Genomic DNA, 24,634 nt, shown 5'->3' on the forward strand with positions numbered 1-24,634 from the left:
TCAGTTTCGACTCATTTTTGAGTATAGTTACGAATTATTTTTGAGCCATTTTTAAGTCTAATTATGTGGCCTCCGTTAGGTTAGTGGTTAGTGTTTTAATCTGGTAGACCGGAGGTGGTGGGTTCGATTCCCACCTGAGGCACTGGTTAAGGAGCGCACAGCAGGCCCAATAGACGCCTAGGTGTATTTCTTCGGATTTGATGTATATATGTACATCCTCTTTTCAAACTAACTAACTAACTAAGTCTAATTATTGATGTTCCGTTACAAAACAAAAACAATTATATAAGAAACAATTTTAGATCTTCCAACTGCTTGAAATATGATAAAAAATAATTTTGAAAATCATCATATTCTAAACACCATGATGACCAATTTAATGTACATGTTTAGAGGTAGAGACTATTCGCAACTTCTGTAAATTACAGAAATTTATATTTGGGACACAAGCATCCCAGCTAACATTTGGAAGATTGGAAAATTTTATCGCGATAGAACCATGTTAAATGGTGGCACGAAAACGATTTTTACAAAAATGTTGGCATTAAATCTTTATGCATTTTAGCAGCAAATAATAGGAATTTTTATGCAATAAGATAAAAACAACAAAAAATCGGTTAAAAATTGTAAAAGTTATAACAAATTCCTCCGATCATTTAGTGTCACAAAACACTTAAATGAGAAATATAAAAAAAAAATTAACAAATTTTGGGAATTGTAATAACCACTTGTCATTACATTAAATATATTCTTATTAATTTAAATGTGAGTTTTTATCCTCACTCGATAACGTAAAGCGTATTTAGGGTATAGACGCAATAGGACAAATAGGACTGTCGCAGACGACAGTTTCAAAACTCTAGTTTTAAACTTTTAGTAATTTTGTTAAACAAATTTTAAAATTTTAAGATAATCTCCATGGACAATAATGAGGGGAATAAGTTAGTATAGAACTTAGGTTGACATCACTCACATATTAGCGGTACCTGTGATTTAAATTTTAAGGATTTTGGAGAAAATAATTTTTTGTTAAAATCTTTAAAAAAACAGGCTTTATTCTTTACTGTTGTGCAAAAGAAAGAAAAATTAACTGTTGTACCTATCCACTGTATTACTATTCTCAAACAAATATAAGCTGTATTACCAACATATTACTGCTTTATCTCGTTGTTGTTATGCTCTTATTTACAATTTGTTAAGAAAATTTTCAGAGCTAGTCTCTCTTTATGGACCGCTTGTGCTGATTTTTAACAGAACACTTCTTGAAAGCATGTCTTACAGAATTGTTGAAGATTTGGATACCGAAGATATCTGAGGTCTTCAGAAAATTGATTTCAACAGACAGACCGACTTGGCTTAATCGACTTCGCTATCTATAAGGATCAACAAAATATATACTTTATAGGGTCGGAAAGTTATATTGTGGAAATTATAAACGGAGTGACAAACTTATATATACCCTTGTCAGTTTAGTTTTAAAAGTTTTCACAAAGCTTTATTTCGTTGGCCTGTGTTAGTTTAAGCTTTAGATTAATTCAAAGAACACATTCACTTACACTTCTTCTATTGTTATCTAATACTTCTTGAAAATACTATAAACAAAATCATATATAAATTGTTCTCTATTTAACATAAGAACTAACTAAAATTTTTTCAGCAAAATGTTAGACTTAATTGTTTATAACAGTAACAGTATAATTTTCCATTATGGATTTTCTTTTTGTCATTTCCATCTTAAAAATTAGTTTTAACTACAGTTTCTAAATGAATTTTATATTTATTTTTTGCCATTAGGGCTCTATTACATTTGTTTATAATTTAATTAATTTATATGTATGTTTATGTATATTACATTGAGAGTATGTTTAATTCTTAATTATTTAAATTATAGGATTTTGTTTTGTCGTTTTCCTTTTAATTTTTGTAGTTTTCTTAAACAGTGTAATTAAAATACTTTTAAAGATTTAAATTGATGTTGCTTTGCTTTTGGTAACTTAAACTATTAACTAATTATTAAATTAAATAATAAAAAAAATCATCACTCATAGTAGTAAATGTAGTGCTTTGGATGGTGGTGTTATGAAATTAAAACTACTATTTAATTACCACCTTAACCAACTTAATGTAGTATATCTTTGGAATTCTTTAACGTGTTAAGATGTGCTTAAGTTTTGTATGCAATTATTTAATTAGGAATATAAAGGGCTTAAGGATTTAAACCCTGTGGAACTCGACCCGCCAAAACCTTGACCCTTTATAATGCCTAATTTCAGAGAAAACTTTCCCGGGCACCATGTCTTTCATCGCCCAACATAACACGCTGCGAGGGTGGTTCACCATACTGATCCTGATAGTAGTTTTCACGCATCATGGTATTAAGACTAGAACAACGGAAGTAGAGAATTTCTTGAAATGGTTTACGGAAGTCACGATTTAGAGTGGCATAGATGATGGGATTGAGCAATGAGTTGGCATAACCCAGCCATAGGAACAATGAAGATAATGACTGTGGCACATGAGTGGTTTCGTTTTCCACAAATGGACGTATAAGAGCTAAAATAAAAAATGGCAGCCAGCATATAGTAAAGGCAGACATAATAATGCCCAACGTAGTAGAGGCCTTCTTCTCTTTAGCCAATTGAAAGCGTAACTTCTTTTGGTGGGGCGAACCCAATAGACCACTCGAACCGGAAACCGCCTCCACCGCCACCAGCCTGACTGGCAGAAAGACCACCACAGGTGGAGTAATTAAGAGAAGTATTGCCATAACTACTGTGACGTTGTTGACCATTGCCACCCAAATCGGTGTGACCAGGCGGTGAACCGGTTCCATTGAGGGCATGCTGTAAATGCGTCTGTGCTCTCTTCTCCTCCAATACAATACGTCGTGCTGCCCTAAATATCTGATAATACACAAACAACATTACGGCCAATGGTATGTAAAAGGAACCTAACGTTGCATAAATTTGATATGCAAAATTTTGGCAAACGGAACACATTGGATTTCCATGCTCGTCTTCATGTTCATTGCCTAGTATGAGTAACGGTGGTAATGATATACATGCGGCAGCCAGCCAAACTAAGGCTACGCACAACATCATGCGTCGTGGTGTACGCTTGACACCGTACTCCAGAGGTTTCGTTATGGCCAAGTAACGGTCGACTGAAATGGCGCACAGATTTAATATGGATGCTGTACAACACAGGACATCAAACGATACCCAGATGTCACATAAAACTGGGCCAAAATTCCACTTCTCCAATACTTCGTAGAGCAACGCCATCGGCATGACTAAAACGGCCACACAAAGATCAGATAAAGCCAAAGAAACCAGCAAATAATTACAGGGACGACGTAATTTACGTACCATACATACAGCAATGCAGACCAAAACATTGCCGACAATGGTGCCCAAAATGACAAAGAGCAAAACAATGCTAACGAGTACAGTGTGGACGGCGGGCATGGAAAATTCAGCAGTTGTTTCCGACGAAGCAGATGGTGAGGCAGGCTCAAATATTGCAGTTGTAGGTGAGTAGACGACAGTCGATGACAAGTTGTCATTGTGTAGATATGATGATGAAGAGGATGCTGCTGGTGGCAATGGTTGTTTTGATGATAGTGACAGTGATGAAAGGGTAGAGGTGATGCTGTTGCTAAACATTGACCCATGCACTGCTGTTGTGTCTGTATTAAACATGATATTCTCGCTGCTGCCGTTTTTGTGGTGGTATGTGCTGTTGTTAAAGCCTCCATTGTTTGCTTTTGTTTTGTTGTTGCTAAAATTTCTGTTTACCTCTAAATTTGTATTGGCTTCCAAAATCAGAGCTTCTACTGGCAGTTGAGCAGACGATAATGCTGTCAGCAGCGATGACGATGATGCTGTTGAAATATTTAAAAATCTGGTTTGGATTTTATGTCATTTAATGCCAATACTGTGCCCAAATTGAAACCATCTGTCAGGGTTAAAATCAAAAAAATATAAAACAAAAAACGAACAATTGTCAACATGCAATGTTTAATTTTTTGTGAGATCTTTCGCAGTAGAACCGCAGTTGGCTGGCGATGATTTGTATTGAAACTGAAATTTCTAACAGCATTTGAAGTGAAGGAGTTAATGTTGTTGGCATAAGTGTTGATAGCGTTAGTAGCTTTTGAAGTAATAGTGTTGGTAGTTGTGATAGTTGTAGTATTAAACACGCCAGAAGCGTGCAAAGAAGAAAACTTTAAGCTTTTGTTCAACTCGTTTTCAACTAACGAATCCATATAAAATGTTTATTGTGCCAAAAAATGTGCTGAGGAAATTTTTGGGGGTTTATTGGGAAGGGTTGGTGATAATGTTTCGAAGCCCTTTAACCTTTTTGATTATATGAGTTCTACTTAATTGATTTTATATATTAAAGTTAAATTGATTTCTAATTTTAATATATTTGTCTATAGTTTAAGCTCCCTTCATTCCTTTGTCAAAGGTTCGATTCGTATAAACCGTTCTCCAGCATAAAGTTAATGACTCTTTAAGTTTTCTTTTTAAATTTTTTACTTCACTGCCTTTATACAAATCCATTTATTTGGTTTGCAATAAAAATAGACTAAGTTTCATAAACAACTTACTTTGCTTTAATGGCCTATTTGGAAAAAAGTTCTAGGCCTATTTGTATTTGCATGTGTCTTTTATATTTGTATTATGTTCTAAATAGCTGACATTGTTCCAGTTTCGTATTTCCTTTTCCTTTTTGTAAACGTGTATAAGTGTAGGTGTTAGGCGTAATAGTTTGAGTTTGATGTGCGTTTGAGTGACTCTTTATTTTAGTCTTGTTTGTCTTTTATCGTCACATATGAGTGTGTGTCTGAGTGGTTTTGTTATTTCCAACCTCAATATTCTATTTCTATTCATTCAATCATGTCATGTCATTCATTTATCATGTTCCACTTCTTAGTTTCTTTTGCTCTAGTTTGACATTTTCATTCATACATTCATTCAATGCTTGTCATTTACTTTTTATCTTTAATATTGTTGTTACTTTATTCTTTCTTTCTTTTTTTACTTCTTTGCTGCTGCCTTGGTTGGCTTATCAGGTTACCTTATAATACGTTTCAGTTTTTTTTCCTTTTTTTAGTTTTGTGTTGTAATCATTTCGTAAAATTTTTCGTTTTCTTATCTATTTAGTTTTATGAAAATCTTGTTCCGTGTATTTTGAAACCGCTAAATGGAAACTCTAGATTGATTGTCCAAATTCTGTAAAGAAACAAAGAGAAATTATAGGTTATTATTTTTTGTTATTTTTGAAAAGTTTGTTTGATAAAATGGCATTATGATGTATATTTAATGTAGTTATTCTTAGATAATTATCAAAACTTGTTCTCGAGTCTTGTAATTCATCAAATGTGCCTGTCTAATACAAAGTTTAATTTATTTAAGAAACTTCTAATTTGTTTTATTAAAAGTTATAATTTTTTGTATTCTATTAAACAAGAGCATTGTTTTTTAATAAATAATAATTATTTTGGCAATTTAATTTTGTAACGAAAATTTAATTCCAATATGAATCAAAATTGTCTAAGTAAAAATTAAGTTTTCAATTAAAATGTAAATTTCTAATATAAATTCAATATTCAAAGGAAAATTCCGTTAAATTTTCTAATAAAAAAATAATTTTCTACTCAAAATTAATTTTTTTGCTCTAAAATCAAATTTTCGAATCAGAATTCAAAGTGATAATTTGGTTCTGAAATAAAGTAGACAGAATGCGAGGCATTCGTTTGTAGGGAATAAAAACTTGCAAAATGGAGGAAAAATGGAGGGATGTGAGAAGAAGAAATTTCCGGGTGGGAAAAAGGGCAAGGAGGTCAGGGAACGAGGAGGAGAAAAGGGGACAGCGAAGGCAAAGGGGGAAAGGAAGAAGAAAACGAACGAACGAACGAACGAACGAACGAACGAACGAACGAAACGAACGAAACGAAACGAACGAACGAAGAACGAACGAACGAACGAGAACGAACGAACGAACGAACGAACGAACGAACGAACGAACGAACGAACGAAACGAACGAACGAACGAACGAACGAACGAACGAAAACGAAACGAAACGAAACGAACGAACGAACGAACGAACGAACGAACGAACGAACGACGAACGAAACGAACAAGAACGAACGAACGAACGAACGAACGAACGAACGAACGAACGAACGAACGAACGAAACGAACGAACGAACGAACGAACGAACGAACGAAACGAACGAACGAACGAACGAACGAAACGAACGAACGAACGAACGAACGAACGAACGAACGAACGAACGAACGAACTAACGAAAGAAACGAACGAACGAACGAAACGAACGAACGAACGAACGAACGAACGAACGAACGAACGAACGAACGAACGAACGAAACGAACGAACGAACGAACGAACGAACGAACGAAGAACGAACGAACGAACGAACGAACGAAACGAACTAACGAACGAACTACGAACGAACCGGCACCGAACGAACGAACGAAACGAACGAACGAACGAACGAACTAACGAACGAACTGAACGAACGAACGAACGAACGAAAGAACGAACGAACAGAACGAACTAACGAACGAACTAACTAACGAACGAAAGAACGAACGAACGAACGAAACGAACGAACGAACGAACGAACGAACGAACGATACGAACGAACGAACGACGAACGAAAACGAACGAAGAAGAACGAACGAACGACGAACGAACGAACGAACGAACGAACGAACGAACGAACGAACGAACGAAACGAACGAAACGAACGAACGAACGAACGAACGAACGAACGAACGAACGACGAAACGAACGAACGAACGAACGAACGAACGAACGAACGAACGAACGAAAGAACGAACGAAACGAACGAACGAACGAAACGAACGAACGAACGAAACGAACGAACGAAACGAACGAACGAACGAACGAACGAACGAACGAACGAACGAACGAACGAACGAACGAACGAAGAACGAAACGAACGAACGAACGAACGAACGAACGAACGAACGAACGAACGAACGAACGAAACGAACGAACGAACGACGAACGAACGAACGAACGAACGAACGAACGAACGAACGAACGAACGAACGAACGAACGAACGAACGAACGAACGAACGAACGAACGAACGAAACGAACGAACGAACGAACGTAACGAAGAACGAACGAACTAACGAACGAACGAACGAACGAACGAACGAACGAACGAACGAAACGAACGAACGAACGAACGAACGAACGAACGAACGAACGAACGAACGAACGAACGAACGAACGAACGAACGAACGAAACGAACGAACGAACGAACGAACGAACGAACGAACTAACGAACGAAAGAACGAACGAACAACGAACGAACGAACGAACGAACGAACGAACGAACGAAACGAACGAACGAACGAACGAACGAACGAAACGAACGAACGAACGAACGAACGAACGAAACGAACGAACGAACGAACGAACGAACGAACGAGAACGAACGAACGAACGAACGAACGAAAGAACGAACGAACGAAACGAACGAACTAACGAACGAACGAACGAACGAACGAACGAACGAAGGAACGAACGCACAACGAACGAACGAACGAACTACGAACGACTACGAACGAACGAACGAACGAACGACACGAACGAACGAAACGAACGAACGAACGAAAGAACGAACGAACGAACGAACGAACGAACGAACGAACGAACGAACGAACGAAACCTAACGAAGAACGAACGAACGACCGAACGAACGACGAACGAACGAACGAACGAACGAACGAAACGAACGAACGAACGAACGAACGACGAACGAACGAACGAACGAACGAACGAATAAACGAACGAACGAACGAACGAACGAACGAACGAACGAACGAACGAACGAACGAACGACGAACGAACGAACGAACGAACGAAACGAACGAGAACGAACGAACGAACGAACGAACGAACGAACGAACGAACGAACGAACGAACGAACGAACGAAAGAAACGAAAGAACGACGAACGAACGAACGAACGACCAACGAACGAACGAACGAACGAACGAACGAACGAACGAACGAACGAACGACCGAACGAACGAACGAACGAAACTAACGAACGAACGAACGAACGAACTAACGAACGAACGAACGACGAACGAACGAACGAACGAACGAACGAACGAACGAAACGAACGAACGAAACGAACGAACGAACTAACGAACGAACGAACGAACGAACGAACGAACGAACGACCGAACGAAACGAACTAACTAACGAACGAACGAACGAAAAAACGAACTTAACGAACTAACGAACTAACGAACGAACGAACGAACTAACTAACGTAACTAACGAACTAACGAACTAACTAACTAACTAACTAACGAACTAACTAACTAACTAAACTAACTAACTAACTAACTAACTAACTAACTAAACTAACTAACTAACTAACTAACTAACTAACTAACTAACTAACTAACTAACTAACTAACTAACTAACTAATCTAACTAACTAACTAACTAACTAAGTAACTAAATAACTTTGGTGATGGGTTCCACGCCCAGTTCACTAACTAACTGTTCTCAGATATGCTAATTTAATATTTTCTTTGTGTGGTAGGTGCCACTTCCACTATTGCTAGTGTACCAATTTTTGTCCAAATAATTCATACTGACGTTTGTCGTACAAAACTCTTACTTTTATATTTTCCCGGATATACTAATTAGGTATTAACTTTATATGGGAGATGACACGCCCACTATTTCTTGTTCGCCCAGTTTCGCACAAAATTTTCATATAGATACTTAACGTTATCGTACGTCTATAGAATTCAAACAACACTTCGGAAACAGTGAACAGTTTCAGAAAAAAAAACTACTTATTCATTTACCAGGCGCGAAATATAAACGAAAAATTTCAAGTATTCACATTAATATAAGACTAAGAAAAAGTTTTAAATTATAATAATTTTTCAACAAAAAAACAAATGTATAAATTCTTATAAAAAAAGCATAGAAAAGATAAAAGAAAATAAGTAAAATGTTGTTAATGTTTAAAAACTAAAAATAAATGTTGATTGAAATTTTACTTGTTGTATACAACAGAAAATAATGTTTTATTTTGTATATTACGAAAAGAGTACAGTTTTCTTTTATATTCATTTAAATAATTTATGCAGAACGTAAGAAAAAATATTATTACATTTACATACATACAAAAATATATTCCATTAAGATAATATAACCTAAATTGTAGGGAATGTTTAAAAACGAGAAGACTATCATCATATTTTAACTTAAGGTAGTAAAGTAAAGCTAAATTTTCTCTTAAAGCAACCCCATCTGTTTTTAAGGTTTATACTTCAGAAAAAAAAGAACATTTAGCACAATTTTATTTTTGTAATTTTAATCTTTATTACATTTCCTATCTAAATTCAAAATTTAACCTTGATCTAAAATATATCTCATATCTCTTCTTACATATATTTTAATATGTCAATATATTGTTTGTGTTGAGAGATGTTTTACGTTTTTTTGTCATTTGCCCTGGTTACATTCATGAAAATAAAATTGACATTTTGAGGAAAATTATATTGACATTAAAAATGCTAAAAATATAAAGTCAATACAACTGTATGTTTTTTAGATACAATTTTTGGCTGAAATATTAAGAAAAATTTAATTTACTGATGAAAATAAGTGAAAATGTTATATTTAGCTGTGCGGAAATAACTAAACACACTTGTAAACTTAAGTTATTTTATAGGAGGAGGAAGAGCATCCCAGATTATAATCATTTTTGCTAAATTCTGATATTTTTCCTACGCAATTCTATAAATTGTTAGGCCCAATTGTGTAACGGTAGATCATAATAATTAGTATTTTTATGAGTCAAAAATGACTAGCTCTATTCTCTGAAAGGTATTATTTTGCAACTGTTCCTTTATACATTCCCAGCAAAAACTTACATTGAATAGTAATGTGACAAAAATCTATTAAAAATATTTCTCGTTACCTACTCATTGGCATTCGCATACAACAAATTTACTCATTACAAATCGGCAGTTAAAAACTCTATAAATACTAGAGCCCTGCATGAGTGACTTAAATAATAAATTAAAACATTTGATTTTTTTCAAACACTGTGTTTGACTCACTCATTGTTTTATGAATGAAATGAATAGTATATTTGAAAATAAGGAATGTTAGTCAATACTCAATTCAAACGAAACAAGTAATGAGAGTGTTTGTGTGATTCAATTCAAGTAGTATACAGTGAGTGAATCGAGTGAAAGCAAAACAATTTTTAAGTTCGACAAATTAACAGATTTTTTGAATATTACTTCGAATTTTCGAACTTAATTTCGAATAGTCGAAGATAATATAGTAGCGTCATCAACTGTACTTAACACTGCCAAATTTCAGCCAATTTGGTCCACGGAAACTGGTTTTATCAGCTTTAAATTTTTTTCGAACATGAGTTCGAATTTTCGAAAATTTTTTTTTTAGTTTTTTGTACTCAAAGAATAATTTAAAAGCATAAAAAATTTTCGAACATAACTTCGAATTTTCGAACTTAATTTCGAATATTCGAACATAATATTATCTTGTCATCAATTGTACTCAAGACTACCAAATTTCAGCGAATTCGGGCCACAGGAACTAGTTTTAACAGCATTCAAAATTTTCACCATTTATTCAAGAAAAAGTTTGAATCGATTCATTCGATTCAAACAATCTATTTTGTATTGTTTTAACATAAACAAATTGTTTACTCGCTCGATTTGAATGTAGTTGCACATTCACTTGATAGTACTCACAACGTTTGAGTATAACAAAACTTTGCAAAATACTATTCTAAACAAACAATGAGTTGAGTGCAAAGCAATGAGTCACTCATTGTGTGTAGCAAATAGAGTTACTCATGCAGGGCTCTAATAAATACAAGTCATTACCAAGTTTTTGCTGGGTTTGTTTCATCAACATTCTACTACCATAAAACCTACAATTATTGTAAAGCACAACTATTTGGATAGTTATAGCATGCAAATCATAAATTTTATGATTAGTCTTCGCTTTTGCCTCCTTGTGTAACTAATATAATCAAGAAAACTTAATAAGTTTAAACATCTAACCACAAAGCAGAAAATTCATTAAAAATAAAATTTCTAAGACCCCAGAACTTGCTTAATTTTTTCGTTGAATAAATAAAATTAAGTAGAAAATTGTTACGCTAAATTTTATAGAAATATTAAAGAAAACTTTTTTCTCTAACACGATTAGTTTGTCCATTTAAAAATTAATTAAATTAAACTTTAAGTAAATTATAAAAGTAAAAAATTTCTGAAAAAAATGGAGGTTTGTACCCTACCCTTTTCGATTTTGATGGATCTTGGTACACACATTCTTTGTATTAAAAGTTCTCCAAAACTGTGTTTAAAGTTCTTCAAAATTTCCAGATTCATTACGGTTTAGATATTATCAAGGTTCAAAGTTCAAATTCTTTATGATTTTTTTCAACAAGCATTAAATTTGGCATCCTATATTTTTTTAAATTACCCAGCAAAAACTTTGATAATTACTTGCAATTGCAACCATTTACCTGTTAACATACTTTTCAATGATTACACACAAGTAGTCTAGTAACATCTTATTAATAATGTGTTATATAAATACTTTCGAATTCATAAGTCAACTTCGTGAAGATATAGAAGTTGTATACGTCTACGACATCACCGTTCTAAAATAATGACTTAAAATGCTATCTTGTAAGTAAATAGAATTTTAACCCCTTTTACATGGTAATGAATGTTTTTGTTGGGTATTTTTTCGATTTTAATCGTTTCAGTCCCTAGTTAAGGCCTATGTCTTGTAGTTTGACATTATTTTATTTAAAATATTATAATTTTAAAATATATATCGGAATGGGACAAGGGGGATCTCAAGTGATCCCAAACAATTCACATCATTTATTTATTTTTGTGCTCTTCAAGAAAAAAAACTATAAATTTTTAAATTTATATAGAAATGATGTGGATTATTTTACTAAAAGTTTATTGACTTGAAATCCCTTCATTATTCTATTCTGAAATTTTTATACTTTTTTTGAGTACACTATCAGCAATCTTATGGAATGAAGAAAATGGAATTAGAGATTAAAACGATTCAAATCGTATAGATAGTTTAGAAAATATACTAAGTCAAATTTAATGCTTGTTGAAAAAATCCTAAAAAATATGAATTTTGAACTTCGATGAAATCTAGGTTAGGTTAGGTTGATAGGAGGATGTATACTACATCAAATCCGAAGAAATACACCTAGGCCACTATCGGGCCTGTTGTGCGCTCCAATTCATGAAAATAGGAGAAAAATAAAAACTATTTTTTTGAAAAGGTCCTCAGTCGCAAGTGATTGAAAATTTTTTTCTCAGTACAATATGTTAAAAAATTTCTGCAAATGGACTCAAAAATTCCGTAACATTATTGTAGGAGTTATTTGGTCCTGAAAACGACTTTTAGCGCATTACAAGGATCATATAAATTCCAAAATAATATAAAAAACATTTTTTAAATAATTTTCTGTGTAAGTAATAAATTACGCCTCTCAAACCCATTAAAAATCATTGAACCAAAAATACTCTAAAAAATTTTTTAAATTATTTTCGAATATTTATCGATCATTTTCTAACAAATATATAATTTTTGGAAAATTTTAATTTATCGAAAAATTTTTATAAAAAGAGGATTTCTCGATTTTTTTAAATACATTTTAATTTATGAAAAAGTTTCTATAAAAAAAGAATTTATCGAAAATTTGTCTAAAATCTTTTATACAAATAGAGAATTTATCAAAAATTGTATACAAAGATCATTTCTATAAAAACTAAATTTATCGAAAATTTTATATAAAAAAATAATTTATCAACAGGTTTCTACAAAAATAGAATTTATTGAAAATTTACAAAAAAAAAAATTAAATTTATGGAAAATTTTCTTAAAATTTATGGAAATTTTGTAATTTTTTTTTACTTTATTGAAATTTTTCTAGAAAAGGAAATTTGTCGAAAATTAATAGAAATAGAAAACCTATGTAAATTCATATAAAAAAGAGAAGAAATCTAATAGAAAATTCATAAAAAAGAAAACGTTACTAAAAAATTATCAAAAATTTTCTATTAAAAGAAAATTTGTCGAAAATTTTCTATAAAAAAAGTTATAGCTAATTTAATTTCTGCAAAATTAATTTAGTGAATGAGAGTTATTTTTCTTCCATATTTTGTAACAAATTTAGCTTTTATATATACTTGCCATTTAATGTAATCAAATTTAAAATAGATTTAGACATATCCAATACCAAATTTCACACCAACAATATTAAATCAACAAATTATTTTATTCCAAAATTAACCTGACTTATATTCGTAAATGTCAAATACTGCTAATGAAATTATTCGCTTCATTCGCCACTGAAAGACATTAAGGTCACTTTTTATTACAGTTAATTTATTATTTCGTTTTTTTTCAACATTTATAATTACCTTTGTAAGCTCATTAGCGGATTATTTATAATAAATTCTTGGCAACATACAAAAAAAATATGTGTATATATTTGAAATGTTATATTTTTCGTTATTCAGGATATTTTGGGCTATTAAATAAATTGTTTAAATATATAGTCAGCTGTGGCTAAAAGCAAAAAAAAAAAAAAAAAAATATATATATATATCTGAAGTATAAATTTTCATATAAATTAATTTTATTAAAGTAAAAATAACTACGCAGTTACTATATTACGTAAATAATACTAATACTTATAAGACAAGCTAATTTTAGGACTGTATAAATTTCTAGTCAAGAGGTCAATATTCAAACTCTTAAATATTCGTACCATATAACTGCAAATAAATTAATAAAAAAACAGGAATTAAATTACTAGTGTATAGTAGAAGCTAATTATTTCAATTAAAATAAATTATACTGTAGGTGAATAAACTACACATTCTAGCATTCATTTACGTTTCCTTGTTGGTTAATGAGAACGAAATATGTAAACATGAGGAGTATAAAAGCAAAGAAGCGAACTTAATTTTTCATGAATTTGACAAATAGTGTTAGTTAGTTAGATTTAATGTGTGTGGGTAAAAAAATATTGATTCAACCGGAGATAGTAATCGACATTGTATTTTTTGTTTCAATGCCTATTCTTTCAAACATGTTATCATCCCTATTACCCCAGGAAAATTAGGCAAAAAAATGAGCAATCTGGCACATTGCTTCCCATTAGCATAATTAGTAAATTATTAAAAGTCCACCAAAATATCTTGTGCGCCTTGCGAGATATAGTATGTCAAAGGTTACAAAAATTAGTTTTTGTCGAATAACTTGCTTAATATGCGTCGTACGTATTTGAATGTTATTATAATTTCTATAGAGAATTGAATTTCCTATATGTTGGTTGAAGAATATTTTTGAGTATCATTAGTTGTTTTCGAGTTATAGTGCATTATTTGTCCATTGCACTAATATTTTCAAAACTTAATATGGATTGTACTAATAACAAATTTGTCCTAATTTTTACTTTATTCATAAAAAGTTAATATATTCTTATACATTGTTACACTGTTGAAATGTCTGTCTATCCATAATTTTAGATAGTATTACAGGTCATATTTATGATTAGAATTTAAAAAAATCGATGGTCACAATCCACATATTTAGAGTAATATTATCATAAAATTTTATTTAAATCAGGGGCCAAATTCTGGCATTCGAAAGCGAACGAAATTTCTAATAAAGTTTTTTCTATTGAGGTTTCGATCGATATCGAATGACAGAATTTGCCCCCAGACTTTACCTTTAAATATTGTGTAACAATTTTTGAAATTTCAAAAGACTGTGGTTTGTATTAATATTGGAAACAAATTAAAGTCGGTTGTCTATATTAGAGCTAGTTGAAGTCGTAGTCTGATTTCAATGAAATTTAGTGGAAATATTTTCCTGATTTTGTAGATTATGTCGACTATTTTTTTTTTTTTTTTTAAATATATTCATAATTGTGACCTCTGACCCCATCGAAAATTTCGGGCCAGAGAGTGATGCTGTGATAAGGGTTGTAGCAGAAGTAAATTATGTACTTTTAGCTAATATTAGAATAAAAAAATGCGACATTATCTGCATTGAAATTAAAAATATTATGATTTTAAAATGCCACTGCAATGAAAGAACAATGCACTATAGCTCGAAAACAACTAATGTTGTGCGAAAATATTCCTCAAATGTAAAAATGTCAAAATGTAGGAAATTCAATTCTCTATAGAAATTATAATAACATTAAAATGCATACGACGCATAATAAGCGAGATATTCTCTAAAAACAAATTTTTGTAACCTTTGACCTCCAATATCTCGCAAGTCTCACAAGATATTTTCGTGGACTTTTAATTTAGCTATCTAAAATTCCGCAGCAAAACCCTTATTTTCCAGGGCAATATAGTGATATTTTAAAGCCACTTGTTCAGAGTTTAGCTGGACTGACAACTTGCATCATCTGTTCACACCCAATAGTGTTTTCAACAGACGGACGGACATGGCTAGATTGCCTTAGAATCTAAGGAGGACCAAGGCTATATGTACTTTGTGAGCCATACACTAATATTTTGATGTGTTACAAACGGAATAGCAAAATCAATATAACCCCATCTGTTATCAGTGGTTATAAAAATATTACGTGATTGTAAAACATCATTTTTGCTTATACCTTGCCATGAGATTTCTGACATTAACTTTACATCCTCTTATCCTAGCTTATTCAACTATTAAATATTAATAAACATTGAAAAAATAGTATTTCTAAGTACTTGTTCTAAGCATAAAAAGTGTAAATGTTTCTAGTCTTTTAAAATGTTTGCAGAAAAATTTAACGTTCTATCGTTTACGTGAAACAATTTGTATAATTTAATTGAAATGAAAAGTTTATTTTTTTCCAAATTGCAGTAGCTAATGAAAACAATTTAATCTTGAAAATGTTTGTTGCCTTCTTTTTGCATTTATTTAATATAAAATGTTTTTAACATTTGTAGTGCAAACAAAGTCCTTTATAGTAATCCTAGGGTTTTGTAACATATGCGATAACTAACAGAATATGATATTCATGTTTAGTGGCAAATACAGAAAAAATATTTATACCACAGAAAAAAATGTAATTATTTATTTTTATAAAATTTATTTTGAATATAATTAAATATACATATAATTAAATATACCTTAAATTACAATTTCATATTAAAAATATTCAAATTCTTGTTTCTATAAATGAACAGGAATATAAAAATGTCTGCCACTAGTGTCAAAATTTAATATCGTTGCTATTGTTTAATAAATAAAATATATTCGCACTAAGTGTCAATTACAGATTAATTTTATTTACAAATAATATTTAATTTATTTTTGTTTTACTCTTAATTAATTTGACATAGCACAGTGGAACAGAATGAGCAGTATATTTTGGAAATAAATCTTTCATTTCTAAACGGCTATTTTGATCAGGATAAGATTTGACTAGGGCATAATCAAGGATCGCGTGCCATTTTTTGTTTCCCTTCCGATTTGAAAGATTTGAAAAGTTTTGGAAAGCGCTACACCAGGTCTTAAAACGTGTTTGCTTGTGCTATTTATCTCTGTACTGTACTTTTTTGATTGTGTTAGTTAATGTTTGTTGCTATCGCGCGATTAAATAAAATGTGCAAATAAGATCTCAAAATAAGTACTTGCGTATATAATTGCATGTAAGTCATTACAAGAGTACTGAAATATAATACAAACGATGTAATAGTTATTGAAAAGCAAGTTATTGTGTAAGTACAAGTTATTACCCAGTATTTGCTCTGTAGGTTTTAGGGTGTTGCAAAGGTTAATGAAACCATTCTAATAAAACCTCTAAATGATCGTTACTAGTGCAAACCGAGGTAGCAGAGTTTGAAATTTTATTTACCTGACCGAGCTAAAAAATATCTTAGCTTACTATCGTCATCTTCTTATTTGCCTCGATATGTGATGATCAGTTTTTCCTTTTTCCAAAATTATTATTATAAATATTATGATAAATATTAGGTGTATCGATCAGCAATTGAAGCATGCCGCTCTAAAGGCTCAACCACATGTCCAAATAATTTTTTTCTTTGTTTTTGCAATTATTTATTTTATAGTTACCAATATAATTAAAAATTTTTACCAATTTAATTAACAGTGCAAATACTATTAAAATTATTTATTCACTTTGTGGTATAGTTAACATTTTAAACAATTTAATATACTTATACATACATATGGACATTTCCTAACCTGTCGAACACAACCGTGATAAAAATATATGCATGTATAGATACTCATAAACAATTACAAAAGAAGTAAAAAATCTGTCAGACATGGTCGACCGATATACAAAACAATATCTAGATAAAACAAGTAAGAAAGTATAGTCGGGCGTGACCGACTATACAGTTATGGATATTAAATGTGATTTATTTTTCATAATAAAGCATTTATCTTCTATTACCTTGTTCCGATATATTTAAGCAATTTATGGATGAAAAACTAATTTCTGAACGAGGCTTTATAGGGGGACTAGGGGTAAATATGTACCAAGCCCGATAAAATTTTGTAAATATAATATTTATATTTACATAATATTTTAATGTGCTAAATTTCATCGCGATATCTGTGTTTATAAGTAAATTTTGGACATTCAAGTAATTTTCTGAAGGGGACTATGTATGGGAGCTAGGGTCAAATGAGGCCTGATCTCTATGAAATTTGGCAAGATCATCAAGGCTTGTATAAAACTTAGTTGTGCTGCTTTTATCAATATTCAGGTATATTTAACATAATTATGAGCTCAGAAGCCCTTTTCGGGGAGTTGTGTTGTATGGAGGCTAGGTGAAATAATGGACCGATTTTAACCATTTTCAATAGGCTTCGTCTTTAGGCTGAAAAAAGAGTGTATGAAAAATTTCATCTAATTATCTTGAAAATTGCGACCTGTACCTTGCGCACAAAATTTACATGGACAGCCTGCCAGCCAGCCAGACGGACATAGCTTAATCTACTTCCACTTTTTATACCCTACACCACTATAGTTGGGTGGGTATTATGCGTTTGTGCTGATGTTTGTAACACCCAAAAATATTGGTCCTACACACTTAAAGTATACCAATCGGCTCAGATTATCTTTATGAGTCGATTTAGCTATGTCCGTCCGTCTGAGTGTCCATGTAAACCTTGTGCGCACTCTACAGATCTTAATTTACAAGATAATTCGATAAAATTTGACCCAAGGACGAAGCCTATTGAAAATCGGTCCATTATTTCGTATAGCCTCCATACAACTGTACCTCCCGAATAGAGCTTTTGATCTCAAAAATATGTTAAATGTTCACGAAAAAACATAGATTTAAGTCTCAATAATACTGCTGATTTTCGTAATGATCGGGCCTCATTTGACCCTATTCCCCATACATGGTCGCCTTCAGAAAATGACTTGATTCTCAAAATTCTCTTATAAACACTAATTTCATAGTGATATTCTGCATAAATAACTATTCTAACCTAAAACTCTGTGCCAAAATTTATTTTGTCAACAAAAATATTTCTGAATTAAGGTAATAATGAAATTAAATAATCAACATTTCCAACATAATCACTGTTGTAGGGTATCATATGGTCGGCCCGACTATAAATTCTTAAATTTACATCTTAAAAAATACATTTTTTCCTGACTGTAGCAATCGCTTTAATATAAATTTCCTTTTAAAGTTAATTTTACAATTTATTTATTTAAGATTGTTCTGTTTAAAATATAACATGTTTGTATTCGAACATGATGTAACATCAATTTGTTCGAATATACAAAAAACACGAATGTTACAAATAAATACATTTATTTATTTACAGTACGTATTAAACATTTCAACATACAAACACACTTAAAATGTTGTAGTATTTTTTTGGTTGTAGTGGTAGTGGTAGGTACTCAGTCGTACATTACAAAATAAATTACATTATTATATCATGATTTGTCAAAACAATATCAACACAGATTCATGCTCAGACATATAGATATACACATGTGGGTAGAAAAATTTGTGTTAAAGGAAGTTGTAAGAAATACATTTTTCTATTTAAGCCTATTCTTAAACCAACCATCCGACTATATTACCCCAAACATAGACCTAAATAGAGTTTTCAAAGTCAGAGTTCCTTCCAGAGACCAGAGTGGTGTAGGGTAACCTACCGAGCGAATATACCACCAGAACCTTTACTGATGATTCTAAAATTAACTGGTTCTTGTGGTGATGGTTCTTGTGTCATATGTGTGGAAACTGGAAAATTATCTCTCACCGTCTTCCCAACAACTGTAGTGTTTTTCATGATGGAATATATGGGATAATGTCAGCCTGTAGGGTACTATGTGATTTCAATATTCGTGGCAACATAGGAATTTTTGTCGAGCGGGACTTCTTTCACTAAACTTTTATACTACTATTTCACTATTAGTCACACAGTTCAAGACAGATCTGTTTCTAGGATCGTCTGTCTGATATCACGCTAGGGACTATTATCAACTTCGTTAGGTTTTATCAAAAGAAGTATCCTCAGATTCTTTCTTCAAAAGTGGTCCTGTCAAAGTAAAGTCTGTTCGACTCTACTTGACTGTTCCACCAACCAAGATGTAGTAGAAAATTGACATACAACGAAAAACAAAATTACACCTAGTTTTCTATCCACAAGTTTACATGAATGTATCTACATATATAGTACTTTTATGATCTAAACCTAAACAAAAATAAGTAAGTAAAGCAGTGATAAAATGTTCACTTCGATGTCTTTTTTTGTGTTTAAATAAATATTCATCCATCCATCGGCAGTCATTCTTAAACATACATTTACATTGTTTCCTTTTATTTCCTTTCCTTTCATTTTGTTTTGTTTTTTTTTTTTTTTTTTTTTGTTTTACTAACAAAAATCAAGTATGAATAGAGTAAACCTAACAAAATGTGAATCATTTTCAAAATTACACCACTGAGTAATTTATGTTTGTTTCTTCTTGTTGTTGTTGTTCTTGCTGTTGATATGTGAAATAAATGTTAATTTTTTAGGTTTTTCCATTTTGTTTTATTTCAGTTTTTCTTTTTTCCGTTTTTTGGGGAAAAATTTCTATGTAAATGTAAAAGTCATGTCTTTTTATTTCCTCTTTTTGTAAATTTTTTTATTTAAAAACTTTTTTCACAACTTTTTCTTTCTTTTTCATTTTATTTTTTGGTTTTTTAATTTTGTTTATTTTTTTCAGGGAGGATTCATTAGATGTTTTAAGACTAAATGAACAAAATGTGGAACCACACGTGTCGTTTTTATGTGAATTAACAAGTAAGTAAATTTTGTCACATTTAAATGCGGGAAAGTGTATGGAAATTGAAGTTGTTTGATGTTTAAAATAATATTAGTAAAATTTTAAAGATTTCATTATCAGAAGTTAAGATTTAGTCTAGCAGACTAAATTTAAATGTATTATTATGCACCCAAAAATATAACGGTCGACTCAGGATCACTTTCTGAGTCAATTAAGACATGTCCGTTTGGCTGGCTGTCCATTCCTAACTCCCATATAAAACCAGGTTTTGAAAATGAGTTTTTCTTTAATAAATTACGTCGGAATTAAGGTAAAATTCAACATAAATGGTTTTTAATAATTAAATAATTCTATAAAGCCATGTCTGTCCGTCCATCCATATGAACCTTGTATTGAAACTATAGGTTGCAATTTTGAAGGTAATTTGATAAAATTTTGTACACGTGCTACTTTTGGCCCAAGGACGAACCCCTATATATAAAGTCCCACTCATTATGTTTCACCAAGTGTTTTTTTCTATATTGGAGTACAAATTTAAATAATGTTAGTTTTATACATTTAATTTTTACTTTAACTTACCCTTTCGTGGTATAAATGATACTATGAATCCATCTGGAAAGAAAAAGAAAAATAGGTTGACTATAATTATTTAAGTTGGGGCACTTGAAGAAGGTATTTTTTTTTCAAATAAGTATGTACTAGAATTTTTTTTAGTCAAAGATGGAAGAATATTTTTAATAACGTTGACAATTCCAATAAACATAGACCCTAATCCCAATGAAGCTAAATCGAAATAGAAAAGTATTTTGGAAAATTATGCTTCTATTCTATTACCTGTGTAAGCAGAAATAATTCACCCATAACAAGAGAAACAAGAGTGAGGTAGTAACGTTTAAGCTAAAAACAATAAAAAACACAAATACTACTAAACAACTCAAATTCCTTTTACGCAATAAAATACCTATTAAATAGTGAGTATTTAATATCAGGACTATGTTAATACTTACGTAAATACATACAAATATGTATATTAGGGTGGCCCCAAAATTGAAGTAGCTGATGTTCCCATCGAAAATGAAAATTTAGTTCATTCTATGCCATTGAAAGCGTCTCTCATGTAAATAATCATAAAAACCTCAAAAAAGGACATTTTTATCCTTTGATCCAGCTCACCAAATATTGATGCCAGGACAAATATTTTGAGAAACGATATCTTAAAATCAATTAAGCTTTCATTTTAGTTGGGAACATTGATACCTTATTTTATTTAATACGAAATGGAAAAATGTCTTTTTAATATTATAAGTAATTTTTGTATTCTTTATATAACAATTATACAGATTAACGTAGTTTTCACGTTGATAAACAAAAATCATTCTAAACCAATAACAACAAACACACAAAAAAAAAACAATTTTCAGTTAGTACACTATATAGGAAAATGAGCGATAAATACATAAGTATTCTCATAAACCAATGCTGTTAAGCTTAATATATTTCATTTCTCTTCCTGCTTCTCATACACTTCCATTAAGCACAATTGAAAAGTTATTACTTTGAGAGGAAGAAAAATACTTGAAGAGGTTACAAAAAATGTTCACCTGTATTTATCATTGACAGACAGTTAGACATTGGTAATAAGACATTTAATAGTTGGAGTGTTTCTTTTGTATGAGAAACTACTTGTTTGGTAATAAAAGTTTTATTTTTACTACTATAGGTCTAGATATGAACAAGTTTACTATAACCATGAACAAGTTTGTATAACTCATATTTGCGAAAATTATACGCAATAAAAACAGAAGAAACAAATTGATTTACTGACATTAACCACACAATTCTTGGCAATAGTAGTGGTTGGAATATTGTTTTTCATTTACTATGCTCGTGGGCATACATATAGGCAGGGAAGCCAAAAATATGTTCTTAAAACGAATACTCGTAACACTCTTAAAATGTATAAAATATGCTGTGACCAATTACGGTCATATATACGTAGAGTGATTCATATGTACACAAAACATATTTGTGTCGAATTTTATCCCGATAGCTTTATAATTTAATGAAATATGTGACCAATTACGGACCTATCCGGAAAAAATTTCGTATAGTGATTCATATATATACAAAATATATTTGTGTCGAATTTTATAACAATAATTTTATTTGTCAATGAAATATGTGCGTTTAAGAGATTTTCGGAAGTGGACCTTATATGGGAGCTCTGACTAACTGTGAACCGATACAGATCTACGTTTGTAGTATGATTTCTGTACATATTATATTTACATGTACATAATTTTGTGCTGAAACCGATATATTTGAGAGAGTTATTAACGATAAACTAATTTCCGGGAATATATTGTATGGGAAATTTTGAATCGATTGCAATGATTTTAAACATAATTGATTCCTGATTTGATAGATAATGTGTGACGAAATTCATCAAAATATCTTTGGTAGTTTCTGAGAAAACTCCTTAAGAATTAGAAAAAAAAACGTAATTTTTCTCGAGGTAGTCTGAAATTTTTACGTTGTGAGCCGATTTTGCTGATTTTAAATACCGAACTTCTCAAGTGTTTTACACAGACAGACAGAGGGACATAGCTAAATCGACTCACAATTTCACAAGGACCCAGAATAAATATACTTTGTTTGGTCTTAGATGAATATTTCTTGGTGTTACACATGAAAAGACAAACTTATATACCCTCTATCACCACTGGTGGTGGTGAGAGTATTTTTAGTTCACTAAATGACTAAATTTTTAGCTCATACACACAGAAAAAAATATACACGCCTGGTAGCAAATTGACACCAAATTTTTCAATAACATCCGTTGTCAAGTATATACATACATACAACAACAACATGTAATATAGACCATGAATATAGATTCGCTGTGGCAATCTATACATTATACACATCCGTTGTCTAAACGTGGTAAGCTCAAAATGCGTTGTAAATAGTGAGCTTACCACGTTTGTTAACATTTAGACAACGGATGTGCATAAAGTTTAGATTGCGACAACGAATTGTTGCAATGTTGACAAAGTTTATATTACATGTTGTTGTTTGTATGTATATACTTAACAATGGATGTTATTGAAAAATTTGGTGTCTATTTGGTAACAGGCGTGTATATTTTTTTCCTCTGTGTAATACTTAAAAATTTGCTTGGAATTTGGTTTGGACCATTTCATAATTTGTTAGACTATTCGTAGAAAAGGGTGGTCCACTAGACACTCTAGTGACCAAGTGATAGATACTACAAAATATGGAGCTCCTAATCTACTACATATAACACGTAGTTTCGCCAATTTTTGTGGAGATATTAGTATGTTATCTGGGGGATATGATTGTATGTGCAGTCAGTAGTTATAAATAACGGATATCAACCAGAATTAAAAGGGTTTAAAAGTAATAAAATATTTCAAATTTGATTGAAACTTCTTCAAAATTGTGTAGTTTTATTACAAGGTTTATATGCACAGTCTGTCCGTCCGACTGCCCATAAAAGCCATGTAATCAAACTACAGGCTTAATCGAATCTGAAAATTATGCTAAGCCGATTGGTATTATTTAAGGAGGTTATAACTTTGGTGGAGTTTTCATATGCAATAGCGTGAACACAGGATAACTGACTGTGTGTGATATTTAAAATTTTGGTTCTCTTTCCTTGGTTATGGGAGTCTAAATATTGTACGCAAAGAACTGTTCTTGAAATAAAACATTAAGCAAAATTTTACAATTTTGCAGCACTCAACTAAGTGTGTATTAACTTATAATAGTTTTGTAAGTAGACAAAAAAAACTTTACACTTTTAACCAAGTTTTAGTTAAATAGATTATAAGAACTAGTTCATCACACAGTTTGCTACAATAGCAACGCGAATCCACTTTATAAAGTTAATTAAAAATCTTGCACAAATTGAGTTCAAGTGCGAGGAAAAGTTAACTTTCTTTTCCTCGTACATAACAAAATAAAATTAAAAATGGACGCACTGTGAAATTTATTAACATGGTGAAGGCCAAATATATAAGAAGTGAAAAAATAAAGAATAAAATAAAAAAAGTAAAATAGCACAGTTTTATTAAAAGAGTTGCACAAAACAAAAATGCTTTTTTACTTAATTCTATATTTCATATTGCGCAGTTGAAGTTGTATATCACATAGTTTGCAATAAAATTCTACATTAGAATGACTCACAAAAACTAAGAAC

The 24,634-nt window shown here is 31.3% G+C and overlaps 1 protein-coding gene across 1 annotated transcript in view; it reads right to left on the bottom strand.

The window, feature by feature from the left end:
- Positions 1-1,395: 1,395 nt before the first annotated feature.
- Positions 1,396-24,634, bottom strand: part of LOC119601001 (5-hydroxytryptamine receptor 1) — a 170,611-nt gene continuing 147,372 nt past the window's right edge. The window contains 4 exon segments of the mRNA XM_037951615.1: positions 1,396-2,692; positions 2,694-3,898; positions 3,901-5,237; positions 20,992-21,024. Coding sequence (XP_037807543.1) covers positions 2,270-2,692; positions 2,694-3,898; positions 3,901-4,267 — 1,995 coding nt within the window. The 5' untranslated portion in view covers positions 4,268-5,237; positions 20,992-21,024 and the 3' untranslated portion in view covers positions 1,396-2,269.

Source organism: Lucilia sericata, unplaced genomic scaffold (genome assembly GCF_015586225.1).
Source record: "Lucilia sericata isolate MDLA Ls3-8-SP2 unplaced genomic scaffold, ASM1558622v1 Contig000134F_arrow, whole genome shotgun sequence".
NCBI lineage: Eukaryota > Metazoa > Arthropoda > Insecta > Diptera > Calliphoridae > Lucilia > Lucilia sericata.